This window comes from Perognathus longimembris, chromosome 16 (genome assembly GCF_023159225.1).
Source record: "Perognathus longimembris pacificus isolate PPM17 chromosome 16, ASM2315922v1, whole genome shotgun sequence".
NCBI classification, from domain to species: Eukaryota; Metazoa; Chordata; class Mammalia; order Rodentia; family Heteromyidae; genus Perognathus; species Perognathus longimembris.
Genome location: NC_063176.1, coordinates 35,113,726 through 35,128,818, shown reverse-complemented (window position 1 = coordinate 35,128,818; position 15,093 = coordinate 35,113,726). Strand labels below are relative to the sequence as shown.

Sequence of the window (15,093 nt, the reverse complement as noted above, 5' to 3'; positions counted from 1 at the left end):
TAACTGGAATGTCTGCCTTCCCCCTGGAGAAGGTCACGTGGGGTTGTCTTCGGCTAGGCCATTTAACAACCTATGATTCAGGGGGCATTAATCAGGTCCTCCTCGGGGGCAGAGATCTCTTCTCCACTCTGCCCTTGTACTGTCTCCCACTCCCCTCGTGAGATTCAAAATGAGTATGTGCCTATGAATTGTAGCCGCCCCCCCCAGCCCCCTCCTGCCTCCCACGGGAGAATCAGGCTACAGTGCTCGAAGCTGCCAGCAAGGGCACTGCCTGCAAAGGCATTGCCTCCTGTGGTCCTCTCAGGCAGTCTAGACCAGTTCCCCAAATTGCTAATATGAAGAGTTTTCATTCATTTATTTGTTTTATTTCTATGGGGAATGCCAAGGGAACCTCCACCGTGAATCTGAAGAAACTCTCAGGATGACACTGGAGTCTAAGCCTGTGAGCGCATGTCCCTCTGCCCAGGATATTCACAGACATGATTTTAAGCAACAGTCCGGAGGATATTAAATTGAGGTTTATCTTTGAGTGACTGGAGTTATTTTTGTTTTCGTCAGCCGGGACTATTGTAATGAATGCTAAGACGCTGGCGGGAACAAGGCTTTTATTCTAATACGAGGGTGAGGATGGCTTTGCCTGACCTTTCTCCTGATGGAGTTTCAGTGTTTTAGTATGTGCCGCTTGTGCTGGAAAGAATTTATAATCACAGGCGGTCAAAGACAGCCATTGTTCTCCCTTCTCTGAACACGAACATGTGGGTCAGCTACAAGTGTTCTCAGCTCGCCCAGCGCCAAGAGCTGGCGGAGAGCGACAGCATGCCTGGATTTTTCTGAGGCATCAGGAAAAGCATTTTGCATATTTTTCATTGCTTTTTTTTTTTGCCTCTGAAAGACAGCCCCCTTTCAGAGTAGGAATTTCCCTCCAAGGTAACAGGAGATGGATGCTCGCTGCTCCAGGATTTTCCAGCATTGATTGGGCTGCAAAAACAAATGTTGCCTGCCTTTGCCGGGTAGCTAGCGAACGCAGGAGCACTTTGCAAGGCTACACAAGAGACTTGCGCCATCCGGACAGATATGCCGTTATGGATTCTGAAAAACAGGTCAAGGTTAAGGTGTTTTGGTTTTTGTTTTTTCCATTTCTGTCTTTGTTGGTCATTGTATTCTTAGGAATTCAAATTTTGTGTTCCTTTATTCTTAGTTCCTTTGCTTATTTTTCCCCTCCTTTTCAACATTATGGAGTATGAATTACTTGGGGCGTTGCTGTTGTTGTTAATGTACAATGCACATAATTTTCTGATTGGGAAAACGGAGCAGAACAAAATTGAATGGGATGCCCTGCCTGTGTTAATCCTCTTGCTGTTGCTTTCCAGATTGATTTGGTATGCAGGATTTTTGTTTGTGTCGATTGCACAAAAGTCTGTAATTGTTTACTTTTCGGACAGGAGACGGATGACATTGAGAGTCCCAAACGCAGCATCCGAGACAGTGGCTACATCGACTGCTGGGATTCAGAGCGCAGCGACTCCCTGTCCCCGCCTCGCCACGGCAGGGATGACTCCTTCGACAGCCTGGACTCCTTCGGCTCCCGCTCTCGGCAGACCCCTTCTCCAGATGTAGTGCTCAGGGGAAGCAGCGATGGTACGTTGGGGCCCTCATAAAGGACACGCCTTGCAATGAATCATTAAGCGGGGGGCGGCGGGGGGCTTGGTTGCAGGCAGAGAGTGGGTGCTGGCAAGGCAGAACACCATCTTCACCTAGCTGGAGTCTGGTAAGTCCATACACTAGTAGGGGAGGGGAGAAAAAAAAAAAACCCTCTTTGATTGATGTGTCTCATCGTACTCAGAATTTTGGTTGGCTTTGCCAGTAAGTTTATTTGAGCACCGCCTCAGTGAGCATATCTTCTGGTGGAAAACGTGTTACATCATTCCTCCCTTGGTCTCCGTGAATCGGGACACTGTGCAGACCATGAGCTCATAAAGTGAGCTCAAGTTTATATACTCAGGCTACGAGGAAGGGAAATGTTTAGTGAGTGCCATGCTGGGCAAGTGAAAACGGATCAACTTCCAGTGAACTGGAAATGCGCTACACACATTTCGGAAAGTTCTGAAGCCTGAGATTGTGTAACTTCATAAGCACTTTTTTTTGGCAATGGGTTTGATGATCAGGATACCTGAGCAATTGCTAGCACAGTGCAGGTGGCCGTTAATACATAAAAAAAGCACAACCCAGGCCTGCCTGCTGTTCCATGGCTGCTGGATTTGATTTAAATCCTGTGCATTTCATATCACCTGTATGGAATGATCTTTTTTTAAAAAATAAAAGTAGCCATGTAATGTGATATAAATTTAACACCTGCTTTTTAGGAGCTGTTGGCCTTTGTACTTTTAGAAAGTACCTTGGATCTACACATATAAACTTGTGGAAAGACACCAAGGCCGGTGGAAAATTTCTTTGTTGTTGTTTCTATTTTTGAGTAACTATTGCTTGGTGGATGGTAATATGTATGCATTTACTGACTCCAACACTCTGAGATCAAAATTAGCTTTAGTAGCTAAAATATCTCTTGCAGGTGTAAAATTCTGTGTCGCTAAATACTTGGGTATTTCTTGTGTGCAGGTTCCAACTTAGCACAGAGCATCTCATTATTCACAAATCATGGGACATGCACAGCAGGTCACCTTGTCCTTCTTTGGAGCTAAGAAACACTTCTTCTTATTCCTGTGTTAGTTTTGTCTCTTGGTTCAAAGTTTAAGCAACTGCCCCAAGATTTTTAAGGAACAAGAATTAGCATACCACTGTCAGCCTCTAGAAGGGAGCTCTTAAATTTAATTCTTAAGCTATTAAGCCTAATTCACTCACACTTCTTTGTCTTAACCTAATAGATGTTTTGTTGTAGAATGGCTCAAACTAATACTTTTGTTTAGGACTTGTACTTGCTTAGTTCATGGATTAGCCTGAGGCCCACGTGTTATGTGATGCCTAAAGAATTCCATGGTACATTGTGAGCTGCTTGAAAAACATTTCTAAAACTTTATTTGACATCTTAAGCACCACCCTCAGTATTATAAGTTAAACACCAATTCCATGATCTAATTAAGCTTTCTCATATAGCCAAATATAGATTTGCTTTTATTAAATGCATCTTAACCAAACTATTTCCTCCATATTGTTTTCATTTTTTTTTACAAAAAATGCTTTTTTGTTTCACCCTGTTCTTTTTTTGATAACTGGCAATATATCTACATTAGCAGTTTATTACCAGATGGCTTAGTCTGTCGCTAGCTTTGAGGGGTTCAGAGTTGATAATGAAGGACATCTTGACGGGATTTGAGATGGTGATTATTAATATTATACTAATATGTACCAAGGCATCATTTAGTTTTCAGCAATTAAGACTGATAAGCTAGATTCTGTTTATACATGTTTTCTCCATTTAAAGAATTACATGGGATTGGGCTTTACAAAACACTATTATGAGAAAGTATCTTATACAGATTTTACCAATCAGCTTCATACCTTAGGGCTTGTGTTCCTCTAAACTAATCAAGACCTAGTAAGTGAAAAAAAGAAAAAGAAAAACACTTTTAATCTGCCTTTTAAAACATGCAAAATAATCTTAGTCAAATTTATGTTGCAATTCACAAGAGTTTACAGAAATTTTTTAAATAATGCTAATCAAGAAGATGGCTAGTCCTAATAAACACTTCCAGATCACACCTATTAGGAGAGGTCTTTCCTTCATATTCTTCAACTCTGTAGGGCCAGTATGGGCAGCTTTCACTTCATTATTATTGGCACTCACTAACCCATTCCAAAAAGTCAGCGTAAGCCACACTCACAGAAGGCTCATGATGTTGTGGGAAGGATGCACAAGCTTCTGCGTAGAAATGCCAGAACCCCCTGGGTTGATTCGGCCAACCTGTCTTGTTTCATATACACACCCACATCCTTCCTCACCATTAGCGATGCTAGTGAACCACACTGAAGAAGAAATACAAACCTTTCTGTTCAGGTCCTTTGAATATTAATAACATACTTCATAAATATGTTTTTTGTGTTCTTTGTTGGGGTGGGGGTGAGACAGGGTCTCACTACGTAGTTCAAGCTAGCAAGGACCTAGGTACATTCCCAAAGCTGGCCTCTAATTGTGATCCTACTGCTTTTCCCTCCCAAGGGTTGGGATTATAGGCATGGGTTACCATATTCAGTGACTATTCTTAAATTTTATATAAAAGATGACTTGTTTAAGAGAAAGAAGGAATGAGTAAAGTGAAAGGGCTTGAGGAAGATTAAATAATGTGTTGGAATGTGTGTAGCACAGATATGGAAAGAAAGAGAGGGGAACAGAAGGAGGAAATGAAAGAAAAGAAAGAAGGAAGATAGCTAGCATGGAAGAAAAGGAGGGAGGGAGGGAGGGAGGAGAGGAATGAAGAAGGGAGGGAGAGAAGGAAGGAGGGAGGAAGAAAGAAAGGAAGGGAGGGAGGAAGAAAGGAAGGAACTGGAAAGGAGAGAATATCAGCCACATAGGATACAAGGGTTAGTGTCTAAGAAAGCAACATTATCATCATTTCATTTTCCTGACTTCGATGATACATAAAAAACTACACTAGTAAGTTTCCTTGTTCACAGGATGAAGTAAAACCCAAATCCTGGCTTCCGATAAGGCAAATTCTACTCTTTACTGAAGGCCTGTGTGCCACCTTCTCCCTGGGTGCTTTGTTTCATCTCATTCAAGCTCCATGACACCCCCCAGGAGAGCATTGCCGTCATCTCAGTGTAGCCTGGGTGGACCTGAGATGAAAGAGTTGTGAGTTCCCACAGCCACACAGCTAGCAGGAGGTAGAACTGAAATGAGACCCAGGACTCTAAGTCCACAAAACTACACCTTATTTCAACTGAGCCACTCTATTCTGGGATTTTTGCAAGTGAATATTTCTTTAAAAATCTCTGTTTAAGACATTTTTCAGAGAAACTAATGGAGGTGTGGGAAGCTGTGCATTTCTATGTTAAAAAGCATATTTTGAGACTTTGATTAAGGATATATGATCATATGTTCTAGATATATACACCAACCAAGGCTGATAGATTATAACATTTTAGAACTGAGGAAGCCGAAGCAACTCAAATTCATGACTGCACTTTTTCACTTGATGGAAGAATCATTTTGTTTCATTCATTTATTCAACCACATATCATGCTTCCTCTAGCCAGAACACCCTAAGCAGAGGACCTTTTTCTAAATGTGCTATGAAGGGAAGGCCTTTGGAGTCTGGAGGACAGACCCTGGATTTCCAAGACTGTCTCCAATCAACCATGGGGAGAGGAGAGGAGAGCAGCCCTTTGGCTTCTCAGAATTGCTTCTACATTTATGACACAGGCTACTGTCTGGTGGGGAAATAAATCTTAAAACTTCACCAGGCATGGTGCTGTTGGCAAGTCATAGGAAGTGCTAAATATTTTACTTTGACTTTGACACAGATACATTAGTGAAGACTTATAGAAGCCCTAAGTGGTGGCTCATACCTGTAATCCTAGCTACTCAGGAGGCTGAGATCTGAGGATCCTGGTTCAAAGCCAGACCATACAGGAAAGTTTGTGAGATTCTTATCTCCAATGAACTGCCAAAAAGTAGGAGATGGAGCTGTGGCTCATGTGGTAGAGTGCTTAGCCTTGAGCAAAAAGTACAAGAACAGTGCCTAGGCCCTGAGTTCAAGCCCCAAGGCCAGCATTAAAAAAAAAAAAAAGAAAGAAAGAAAAAAGACTTGTGGAATGGGGACTGAATAATGAATCAGATACAAAGTCATGAAATAGTCTAAATTTCAGTAGGAAGACTGAAAGCAAGTGGCATGAATAATTTATTTCATGAATATTTCATGTGCAACAATGAACAACTTGTTTATGGCCAGTCCTTCTTTTAAACTTTTATAATCTTTTAAGAGCCAATCTATCATTTCATGTCCAGGGAAAATCATTTCATTTCTACTTTTCAGAAAAGGACAGTCAAATGTGTTAGACAAGCCTAGAAACCCACAGCTCATTTTTGATAGAACCACAAGTATGAAGACATGAGAAGCAGGCCACGTTTGTTAAACCCCCATTGCCAAGTGCAGAATTAATCATTTTACACAATGCCTGTCCTCCCTGTAGTCCTATGAATCAGGTGACACTATGTCTTTCTTTTACACATTAGAAAATGAAGGCTTAGAGTGGTAACAGGCAAAGTCTTGTTGCTAAGGAGACTAATGAGTAGCAGAACTCAAAATGAAACAAATTCCGACATTACCTCTTACCCTATACCATCTGCCATGCTACCCCATGCCTTCACCCTTTCCTTGAGTGTAAGTAGAGTTGTTTGTGTTATCATCAGAGTTAAATGACATGTGAATACTCTCCTGGATTAAGAGTTTCCGATCAACATTAAAATGGTGGCTATTTATATATTCCTAATTGACTTGATAACAGCTTCGTTCTAATGGATCTTAGACATTGAATGAGATAAGACTGGGCAACAAGAGCATCATAGAATTATCAGTGCTGTTGCCCAACCGAAGGCTGCTGTAGGCATTCTCCAAAAGGCTCTTGAAGCCAAACCAATGCAGTTACTCATTCTAAGAAGATTTAAGGATGCCCTCTGGAAACAAATGTGCTCCACACTGTAAAAAAACGATGTAGCACTTGTTCTTACAACATAAGATAGAAATATAATGCATGCAAAGAGAAGGCAGATAGTAAGACGAGGGATCATAAGGATAAAAGCTTGCATCCAGCCATGGGGATGATGGTAGGAAAATATGCTATCACTTTTGGAGGGCAAAGATTTGGTATCATCTAATTGGTCCCTTCTCCGAAGTCCTGTTGCTCTTCTATGTCTGTGCTCCTTGATTGCACCTTAGATCCTCAAGATATTTTGTGGTTGGGTTAAAGACACCATAAAGACCAAATCCCTGCTGATTCTGACTTGTCAGAACCAACATATGGTAGCTGCTCACTGAAGACCCCCCCACTGGGAACTGATAGCTTTATTCTTTTGAGAGTTGCAATTCTCAGCAGGCATCTAGTTCTACAGCAAATGGATTGTCCTTCATAATTGCAAACGTAATTGGGCTTACCTTACCTCTGTTTGAAAAAAAATTAGGTTTGTGTTTTGTTTATCCTGATTAGAATTGAGAGCTGTTGCCAGAGTAAACTAATTTAGAATGATACTCATTTTGTTGTTGTTGTTTTAAGTCATTTCTTTATGTTGGCTTGAACCCAGGCTTTGTGCTTGCTAGGCAGATGCTCTATCACTTGAGCCAGCTCTTTTTGCTTTGGGTTAATTTTCAGATAGGGTCATATATGTTTGTCCCAAGGTCAGCCTAAAGGCATGATCTTCCTACCCATGCTTTCTGTGTAGCTTGAATTTCATGCACAGACCATGTTGAATTTCATGCACACTCATGTTGTTGGTTGAGGTAAGGTCTTTCTAACTTTTACCCAGCATGGCCTGAAACCATGATTCTCTGGATCTCCACCTCATCAATAGCTGGGACTACAGACATGCATCACCATGCTTGGCTCTTAGGCTGCTACTTGAGTTTCCAGCGACTAATTTAAGGAACGAATCCCTGGAACCTGTAGATATAACCATGGTGCGGCCAATAGACACTTTCTTGCTCGCCCTGTACCCTTTGCCTGCATCCATCCTCTCTCCCTAGGGAGAGGAAGCGACTCAGAATCTGACTTGCCTCATCGGAAGCTGCCGGATGTGAGGAAGGATGATATGTCTGCACGAAGGACATCCCACGGTGAGCCTAAATCAGCAGTGCCTTTCAACCAGTACCTCCCAAACAAGAGCAATCAGACCGCCTATGTCCCTGCTCCTCTGAGAAAAAAGAAGGCTGAGCGAGAGGAGTACCGGAAGAGCTGGAGCACAGCCACCTCCCCCCTCGGTGGGGAGAGGCCCTTCAGGTAAGCCCCCAGCCTGAGCCTGTTGCTCCCTTCTTGGAGAAGATGGGTGTGAATGAGTCAGGACTTACATATACAAGTGCCAATGGAGGTGGGAAGGACAGAGTCTTGCAGAACTTGTCATGATAAATAGCAGCTTCCAGAAGGTTTCTAGAGCACAGGTATAAAGTGAATTAATGGTTTATCTCGCTCAATCTCTCTGTGTATGTATGTATTTCTTCATTCAGCAAATGTTTATTGAGCATCTACTATGTACTGGCTTCTTCTTTTAGGATTTAGAGATCCATTGGTGAACAAGATAACATTACCTACTTGTACTGTAGCTGATTTTCCATCCCATATGTGTTTTGTTAAAAGTTTTCATTATTGCTGCTGTGGGTGGCTCACACCTATAATCCTAGCTACTCGGGAGACTGAGATCTGATAATTGCAGTTCAAAGCCAGCCAGAGAAAGAAAGTTTGTGAGACTCTTAACCCCCAATTCACCAGCAAAAATAGAAAATAAAAAAATAAGCTGGAAGTGGAGCTGTGGTTCAAGTGATAGAGTGATAGCCCTGAGCACAGAAGCTCAGGGGCAGCACCCAGCATCCTTGAGTTCAAGGAATGGCACCATTTGTTTTTTTAAAGTTTTAATTATTGACCAAAACTTACACATTTCACCTTTCCGATAGGATAAAGGAAGTCTTCATTTCGAGACCAAGTTCAGAATAGCTCTTAAAATTTACAGTATGAGGTATGGTGTTAATGAAGAAATGGCATCCTCTAATAGTCTTCACATTGGCAGGATCACATCCTAGGCTTTGATGTGTCTTAATTGCAGGCTGTATCAGCGTGGCTGGGGAATGCGCATGTGCGCCCCGCCCTGGGACTGTTACCTTGGTAAACCATAGTCTCCTCCCTACTAGCTATCCTGAAACCATAGAGGAGGAGGGAAGCGAAGTGGGGTCTCCTGCTGAAGAAGACCCGGTGGGCTCGCTGGGCCCCGCTGGTGGGTTAGAACCAGCCCAAGTCAGCGGGGAGGAGCAGCCTCCCTCCAAGGCCACTGTGGTGGCTCCAGTTCCCAAGCTGGATGACAAAGACCCAATGGAAATCCAGAAGCGCAGGCGACTGGAGCAAGCTGGAATCAAGGTCATGCCTGCTGCCCAGCGCTTTGCCAGGTTAGCTGTGCTGGCTGATGGCTGGCCTGGCCAGCCTTCTGCATGTGCGCAGGTCTGGAATCTGCCTAGCCAGTGGGGCTTATCTCGTCCTCCTGCTTTCTGCTTGCCCATCATGTCACACCTGGTTGCCTCCTAGTGACACAGCTATATGCTGGCCTTTGCAGAGAGCTTTTGTAAATGGAGGTAGAGTGACCTCCTGGCTACTGGATTAGGCCAGGCTGGTACTGTTATCATCGTTTGTGAGCTGTGGGATTTACCTGGCAATCACTGTTTATCTTTCTGTTGTTTGTGGCTTGTTGGTTTTCGTACTCTTCCTAAATGGCTCATTATCCCACCTCACACATGAGTAGAAACATACTGGTTTGAAAAGAGAACACCACTTCAGAAAGAATTCAAAATCCTACTTACTCTCTTTGTCTTAGGGCTTTGTAAGTAAATTGAATTGATGTGTCTTCTTTGCTAAAGCATGTTGATTCAAAAACAAAGAATGGAGTAATGATTCCTTCTCCTTGTAACCAAGGCACTAGTCCAAAATTGTGGTGCCCATCTATGCCTGTGAGAGGAAGACCATCAACAATCAAAGGAAACCAGAGTTCTCCCTTTTAAGTAGTGTTCTGAAAGACTGGTTAACTTTTCTTCTGTAATAACCACAAGGATCGTTCTAACAGTGGCAGCCAGCATTTATAGGACAGTAAGTGTGCATTTCAATTTGACACTTCAAATTCCTTTACTTCTTGCTATTCCATTTAATTCTAAAAGGCAGGTGATACACTCATTTTTTAGAACAGGAAACAGGATCAGTGATTGTCAGTGATTTCCAGGTGACATGCAGATGTTTTGACTATGGAACCATATCTGCCTTCCATGCACCTACACAGAACATTGTCCATGTGTCTATACTTCATGCAGTCATTTCTGTGGTCTAGGTCTTAACTCTGTATCTGGGTTGACTTAAATGGATTCATGCTAGAATAGCTTTGTATTGTGTTTTTTTTTTTTTAAAAAAAACCAACCCAAGACTATATTCTTTCTTGTCTTGTGGTACCTCACAGATAACTGTCCTGTTCTAAACATGTATGTGCTTCTAGAAATTCTCACCAAAAAATCATGCTTGTGTTACAGGCAGCTATTTGAAATAATGATGAGTAATATTGGAGAATCTTAAAAGAAAAACACTGATATTCTGGAAATTTAATTCAAAGACCTTGTCAAAGATTCCTTGATCTGCATCTAGAAGATTTTCTTGTACCAGAAACCAAGCAAGTTGTTGGGAACCGAACAAAAATGAATAATATTCCTCACTGAACCATGTTTTAGCCTTCTCTTTTTTCTCTCTTAAAGATCCAGATATAGTAAGAGTATTACTAAGTTATATAGATAAGACTGGGGATTTATTTAGAAAATTTTAATCTATATATTTTTGTAAATCCATACTTTTTTTTAAAAATCACATCTGTGAAGTTGTTAAGCTAAAGTTTCCTATTGACACTGTCATCTTTAGCAGAGCAAGGAATGATGAGCAGAGGGTTTCTTGAAGCTTATTAGGCTAACACAGGAAAACAGATGTAAAAAAAATGAAGTATTAGAGGGTGGAAAATGTTTTTCAAATATCCTCTGATACTTAACTGGGAGGCATATTTCCCAATAACACATTGAGCTCTTCTATGACAAATCCCATTCACTAAGCAAATATAGTTGAAAATATAATTCTGACGGATGGGTATACTATTTCTGTTGTCTTTTTTGCTCCCATTCACGTTTCTTGTTCTCTCTCTTAATCTGGACCTATTTCATCCAAAATAACTCAAGGAAGACATCCTTGCAAGTCAGGGGGTGCCATCCCTCGGCAGGCTTTCTAACTCAGCTTTTAGGACTGGGTTTGAGTTTGGGTCAGTGATGCATCTTCCCAGAGAATATTTTCGTTTTTTTTATTAATTGAACATAAGTTTTTTTACAAGGTGTTGTGCAAAGAGGGTGCAGTTACATAGTAGGGCAGTGTGTACATTTCTTGTGATATCTTACAACCTGTTTTTCCATTCCTTGTCTAGGTCAGGTAGACACATATGCAATATACAATGTATCAAGAACATATACAGTGTTCACAGACTTGGTCTCTACTGTCTCTCCGTCTCCCTTTGTTAACAGTCATATATCAGGGAGATCATGCCCCTTTGTTTTCTGTGTTCTAGGCTGTCTCACTCAACATTATTTGTTCGAGTCCAGAGAATATTTTCAATCATGAAACAATATAGTGATTTCAATCTAGATTTTTTTTCAACTGTCCAGAGACAGATTATTTTTTTTTTAGCTGCTAGTTCACTCCTGGAAGTTTTATTCATACCATGCCACCAGCCTGGTGTGTCTGTGTTTTTGTCACTTAACTTTCTGCAAGCCACAGTAGAGTTAAGAGACATTCTAAGTTTATCCACATTTGGAATCCTGCTTTTAATGTGGCAGAAAGTTGCTTAACTGGAATGCAATGCATAGCATGAAGAAGAAAAGGATTCTTGCTGTCTGGAAAATAAGAATATAAATCACTAAAATATGCCAGTGTCTCTCAAAGCATTTTAACCTTGGCCTCCTGTTTTGACATCCAGCTGGATCCTGGCCAGGACATTTTTGAATCCAACAATGAATCTAATGAGAGGTCCAAAATAGTTTCTTTCTGTCTCTGTCTCTGTCTCTGTCTCTGTCTCTCTCTCTCTCTCTTCCCCCCTCCCTGCTTTCCTCCCTCCCTTTCTCTCCCTCCCTTTCTCTCCCTCCCTTTCTCTTCCCCTCTCCCCTTCTTTTTCTCTCTACTCCCTGCCTGTATTGGGCTTGAACTCAGGGCCTCACACTCTTAGTTCTACCTTAGTTTTTTCACTCAAGACTGGCACTTTACTTCTTGAGCCACAGTTCCACTGACAGCTTTTTTTCCCTGGTTAATTGGAGATAAGAGCCTCATGGATTAGTCTAGTTAGGCTGGTTTTGAGCTGTGATCCTTAGAACCCAACCTTCTGAAAAGTTGGGATTACATGCATGAGCCACTAACACCTGGTTCCCGAGATACTTCTTGGAGGCCATTTCTCAGATGGGAAAGTCTAGGTTTGCAGAGACAAGTGCTGTGTATGTGACTTGCAGGGTCAGAAGCATTAGCACTAAAAGAAACGCTACTTTTATAGACTGTTTTTCTGTTGCCTTCGCAAGGACTCTCAAACACCTTGTTGCATTAATTTAAGGAGCAAATGTACCTGTCGTTCCATTTCACATGACACTGACATCCAAAAGTCTCATGAGTCTTGTAAAACAATCTATTAGAAATATCTTAGCATCAAGGGACAGCACATAGAACTTAATACATGTGTGGCATTTGATATTTATTAGAGTTTCAATCGAAGTAAAAAAGTATACAAACTACTTTTTCTTCTATTTTATTTTCTTGTCGTGTTAACTTACATACCCTTCCTCCAACATAGAACTCTGCCAAAGGAGCCAGATTTGGGTTTTTTTTTTAAAGAGGATAAAATAAAAACCAAGATTCACTTCCTGTGAGTTAAAATGCCTTGGAGATCTGAGTTCTCTTATTTGGTGTTTCCCATTGGAGAAGTAAATTAAAAAAAAAAAAAGACTGAATTATAGGCTTCACGTGATTGTACTTCTTTTCTAATTGTTTGCATATGTTTCAGCACTCAGTATTTTCTGAGCTAGTCTGTGAATCTTCTCAATCACATAGTAATTAATTACAGAGGGGGGAAAAAATCTCCATGGAACAATACACCGTTCTAGAAATCTTTGGAGGAAGAGCATACGTAGCCAAGTGCCAGACACATATTCTTCCTCTCCCCTTTGCAGTTGCTGGCTCTCTGATACTTGCTGTACAGTGCCTTGCATCCACCTTTGTTACTACTCTGCCTGGAGGTGGGGTGTGTGGGGAGCTTTCTGGGATTCCCTGACATTCCCAAGAGGGCTCACAGGCTTTTCTGGAGAGCCTAGTTTCTTTGAATAGAACATACTGACTGCCAAGCTGAGTGTCTTGCTTGTGCCTTGCCAACTATAAAGGGGTGAAAGAAAATGTCAGCTCTTCCCTAGTTTAAATCATTATCTCATTTGCTTTGAAATGTCTAAGTCTTAGAAACTCTGAGACAAGAGGTTTTCTGCCCTGTCCCCTGCTTTGGGACCGCAAGTCCTGTCATGGTGGTTTTCCATGAAGACAGTGGGCTAGTAGATTGCAAACTCTGTTTCTCATTGTAATATGGACTGTACTTCTGGCAAGTGCTGTATACCAAAACAATTCTTGCTTTCCAAAGAAACTTGCCTGTCATCCTAGAGAAAGGAAAAAAGGAACAAAACAAAAAAAATACCAAACCTTCCTGTGAATAGGAAGCCAGTTATCCTGGATCTTCTGCATTTGCCTAAGTTCATATGACTCTAACTAGAGATCTTAATATTTTCCTCTATAAAATTTACATCATAGCCCCTAGCTTGTAGCAATGACAACATCAGGCTTCTGGAAAAGACTAATTGTTTGGAAAGTTGTAGTTATTGAAAAATAGACTAAATTATACCCACATTTCACAGTAGATGGCCCTTAGTATCCTTAGATATGAGAACATTACAAAAGTAATTGAAAGACTTTAGTAAGTGAACACTCATGACTACTGTTTTACTTATTTATTTTCTTTAGACCTATTATTTGTTATTTTCATGGCCAACAGTGCCAGCCCAGAATTTGTATCATTTTTGTTTTCTCTCTGTGAGTCTTCTTTGATTCTCTAAATGTATATAATTCACACAGTTAGTAAAAAAAAATCACTCATTGTGCCAATTTGTACCTTTAAGCAATCATACAGAAACTTTCTTCCACCCCCTTGTTAAAAGTCCACATATCTAAATTGGGATCACTTGAAACCAATCTAGCAGCTCCCCCCTCCCCCCTGCCCCCTCTCTCCCCACCCCCCCTAGACTAAAAAACAAAACACCAAGGGGAATTTGTAGCCTGGTGGGGCTCACATGATACTTGAGGTACACCAGATGCCGCCTGCTCAAATTGGCATCACAAATTGGCAGGGCCATTTGCATAAATGTGTACATCTTATTCCAAAGAATTCTGTCAGAGACGAGGCCCAGGCCTCCTGGTAAAAAGTGGAAAGAGTAGATAGGCACTGGCAATGTACCCCTACCTTGTCTGCCTCGGGGGCTTCCCCACTATAGCATATAAATCTGAAAGGGCTTTGTAAATTATAGTGTTGGCAAAATTTAAAGTATGATTTGTTCATCTTGTGCTATCATCAGTCCTGAATGAATGTTTCTATCACCAGCAAGGCAAATCACGACTTCATTATAAGTACAGCTCACAAGATCCTTCTATTTAGTAACCAAATTACTTCCTTTTCTCTGGTTCTCATAGTAATGATAATGCTTTTTTTTATTATTCTTTATTCTGTCTTTTTTTTTGTATGATGCTCTGCTTTCAAAACTGTTCCTGGCAGGGTTGTTTGCTCAGTGAATAGTACAGTCCTCTATTCATGGTCATGGAACAAGACCTTGGAGCCAGGATGCCTGGGTTTGCATTTTCATTGAACAAAACTCTTTGACCTCCGGCAAATTTCTTAACCTAATCTCACTTTCCACTTGATAAAAGGAGACTGAAAATAACTCAGGCCTTGCAGGATTACTGTTAGAGCTGAACAAATTAGCACCAAGGGAAGAATTCTAGCACATTATTTGCACTCAATGATGAAGTCACCTTCATTATTATCAAGGTGCTTTTTACAAAATACCTTTGAGGAGATTAATTCAATAACTTGTCATTTTCCAGTCAACATTCTTCCAGGCCATAGTCAGCTAATTCAAGTTGGTCTTGTGAACAAGTTTCAAGGAGGAGCCAGGAGTTCCATTAGCAACTGAGTGGTCAGGATTTCATGTTCTAAAAAATAAATTGACTTGAGAGCAAACTATAGCCATCACACACATTTTCCACGTTTTTAATTTCTACTGAGAATAGTGATGAATG

General features: G+C 41.1%; 1 protein-coding gene across 16 annotated transcripts in view; it reads left to right on the top strand.

Annotated features, from left to right (window-relative positions):
- Limch1 (LIM and calponin homology domains 1) overlaps positions 1-15,093 on the top strand; it is a 294,059-nt gene that overhangs the window by 210,966 nt on the left and 68,000 nt on the right. For 5 of the 16 annotated variants that reach the window (XM_048364831.1, XM_048364840.1, XM_048364830.1 and 2 more), the window contains exons 7-9: positions 1,443-1,638; positions 7,695-7,947; positions 8,850-9,101. In XM_048364831.1, coding sequence (XP_048220788.1) covers positions 1,443-1,638; positions 7,695-7,947; positions 8,850-9,101 — 701 coding nt within the window. Of the gene's footprint in view, positions 1-366; positions 1,107-1,442; positions 1,639-7,694; positions 7,948-8,849; positions 9,102-15,093 lie in introns of those variants that run through there. The other 11 variants (XM_048364841.1, XM_048364834.1, XM_048364833.1 and 8 more) reach the window with 7 other exon arrangements.